General features: G+C 42.1%; 1 protein-coding gene across 1 annotated transcript; it reads left to right on the forward strand.

Moving 5' to 3' along the window:
• Positions 1-1,267: 1,267 nt before the first annotated feature.
• Positions 1,268-2,788, forward strand: LOC114481644 (transmembrane protein 238-like). Its single transcript, XM_028476619.1, has one exon. It carries the CDS (start codon positions 1,403-1,405, stop codon positions 1,895-1,897), a length of 495 nt encoding a protein of 164 aa, XP_028332420.1. The 5' UTR covers positions 1,268-1,402; the 3' UTR covers positions 1,898-2,788.
• Positions 2,789-3,016: the final 228 nt, after the last annotated feature.

Here is a 3,016-nt window from a genome sequence, read left to right on the forward strand (position 1 = left end):
CTTTGGATTATACAGTAACTATGAAGTAGTTCACAGTTTCGGAAAGGTTGGTGACCCCTGATATAAAGGCTATTATCACAAAGAAATTGAAAAACAGTCATTCTAAGTATGAAGGAAAATTAATTTAAACAGTGTGAAAAAAACTATTTTCAAATTGAAAGACACAACTGTAGGTGAGGCAACAATAAAACACATGTACATTTTGAATACTGTGGTTTCAGGTTTTTTTAGTAGATTAATCCAGGCCTTTGTCCTTTTTATTTCATGAGGCATCTTTTTTAAATAGATGCACAATGTAATAACAAGGACAACGGCCTTGATCATGTCAAATTTTAAATGAAACACATTTTTGACATTTTTTTCTTCGCATTTTCTGTCGACTGATGCAAGGCTGATATGGCGACACATTAGCCTTGGGATCTGTTTGCTTGTGCTGCAGGAATCCATCTGTCTGGTACCTGGTGGATCAGATGACATTCCCATTGTTACCAGGACTCTCCTCTGTTTTTCTTCCTCCAGCTCCTGTTTGCATGTCAAAAAATAACACAAAACTTTCACACAAACCAATTTTAGTTGTAAAAGAATTGCCTTTATTTAACAGTTTTTCTTGGTAAACGTCACATAGTTGATTCAGAGGTGATGATATGTCTTTGAATGTGCTGGCCGTGGCCCATGTGTCTGTGTGCATTGGGCTTAGTGGGTGTGGTGGGCCATCTGGAATTACAATGTGTTCACGGGTTATTGGTCAGGAGGAAAAGAGACGCATCAACTTGGGATGCTCCAGTTCATCCAGCTCCATGTGAACCATTACAGACCAGAGAAGCTAACAAGACAGAACTGAAGAAGAAAATTGGTTAATCATTCTAATTATTCATGAAGTATTGCACGATGGAGGCAGATGGAGAAGCTGGACTCCTGGACTCGGATTCTGAAAGTCATTTCTTCGGGCTACATCCAGCATCTCCAGGTTTGGGCCACTACCTCCACAAGCCCATCATCATGATGGTAATGGGATCCCTTGTGTCTATTGTGGGGGTGATACTCTACCTTGTTCAGTCCCCAGGGATGACTGAGTCTGCCCGTTCTGTGGCTTCGGCCTGTTTGTCCATTGGACTGATGTTTGTTGTGGTCGGGCTGGTGTGGGTTCCCATCCTCAAAGAGAAACATCAGAGGAGGCTTTGCATTCAGTGATATTTCACAGAGAAGAGGGAGGATTTGTGTGAAAGTGGAGATCTGGAACTGCTATCTGCTGATAACCACTTGTGTACATTGGACTTTGACCAGCGTCTATGGTTGTTTCCTGAGCGGCTCTCGGTGAGCGAGCTCTACTCCTCATAGATCTGCGACTTCCCGCTTCCTTCCACATCTGGAATATTTCTCTTTGTCGATCTCATCTGCCATCATGTCAACAGCCGTTGAAGCACAGCCAATCACGGAGAAGACTTACGGAGGAGTCGGCCGCTGCAAGTGCTCGTTCTGGTTTGCCGTAGCCCATGACATACTGGGAGTCTTCATCATGATGGTGGGGGTGTTTGGAGGATTACCCATTCACGATCTGTTCATCTATGCCGGGGCCATCATCATCTTCCTAAGCCTGATCTGGTGGGTTTTCTGGTACTCGGGGAACATTGACGTGCCACCTGAGGATCTGGAGGATGACGTGGGCCTGATGAAGCTGAAGAACCAAAGGATAAGCAAGGTGGTAAGACGGGTTTCGGACCGTCTCTCCGATGGGATCAGGAGTTCTTTGAGGAGGAATGGCAGACCAGTCCCAGAGGGATCTGCAGGAAGAAAAAAACCTTCAAACCTCGGTGCAGAGCTGTCTCTCTTTACTATCTATGATAACGCTATCATTTCTCATTCAAAGGAACATGTGAGAGAAACCGTGTTGATGTGAAGCAAGAACTCCATTTATCGTAAAAGACACTAAAGGACCCTGATGTTTGGTCTTCTTTTTTCTCTGAATTTAGTCAAGTTTGTGTTTTCTCTTCTAAACTGCACTTGTAATGATTAGACATTATTGACGTCTCGATAAGATCAACACACTTGTGATTGCTGATAAGGTGTAAACTTTGCACACTGTAACATCCAACACTTACGCAAGGTTGGTTTCTATATTTTGGGTTGTGTTGCTGTGATAGAAAAGGAGAAACAGAGACCATGATTTTTAATTTACCTACAAAGAAATCCATCATATTTGTGGATAGAATAGAGAAGTTCAACCTGGTTGTTGAAGGCAGACAACCTTGGATATTCTGCTCGTCTCTTAAATAGTAGCTGTAGGAACTTTGTTTGCAATCACTATTAAAAGGTTTTATATAATTATAGAGTTTCAGTCGGATGGCATTCCTCATACAACCTTGTCAAGCAGCTGTTATAATTTATTATCTACTCCTCACAAAGGTATGTGTGTCACATACCAAGGTTTTGGATCTGCCTTCATGCACATCTGTGGTGTATTTTTCCTCCTTGGAATCACTAGAGTAGCCTCCCTGACTCCTTCGCCAAGACGTCCGGTCTGTTTTTTCCTCTCCTTGCATCTGTTGCACAGACTGATAAGGGTTTGTTACACGTAGCAAAAGTACCGTCAACACCCATCATTTGGTCGTCCGTTAATAAATAAAAATTACCAAAGAAAATGTGGAGAAAAGGAACAGCAAATATATAAACAAAGATGAAAGTCTAAGAAAGAAGGTGGGAGCTAATGTGGAACACTCCCCCTGGATCGTCGGTGGATGCTCCCATTGGTTGTTGTATTTCATGGAATAAAATTGTTCAAAAATCTAAATTTTAAGGTGTTTCTTTTAAGAAATGTGCACCAAACACAATTGATGTTGTATACATGACTATTGCAGGTACACATTAGGGGTAGGTATGTCTATCTTATGGTTAATTGGGTGAGCCAGGGTTCTACAGAGGTTTCCAAGTGTAACATTTAACATGTTGACTGCATTCAGGTATTATTCTAGATCCTCGAATGTCATCCTACGGTCCCCCCACAAAAGGTTTGAATAGC

Source organism: Gouania willdenowi, chromosome 19 (genome assembly GCF_900634775.1).
Source record: "Gouania willdenowi chromosome 19, fGouWil2.1, whole genome shotgun sequence".
NCBI classification, from domain to species: domain Eukaryota; kingdom Metazoa; phylum Chordata; class Actinopteri; order Blenniiformes; family Gobiesocidae; genus Gouania; species Gouania willdenowi.

What these genes read in the sequence shown, in the direction of transcription:
- LOC114481644 (XM_028476619.1), top strand. Translation starts at nt 1,403, where the DNA reads ATGTCAACAGCCGTTGAAGCACAGCCAATCACGGAGAAGACTTACGGA.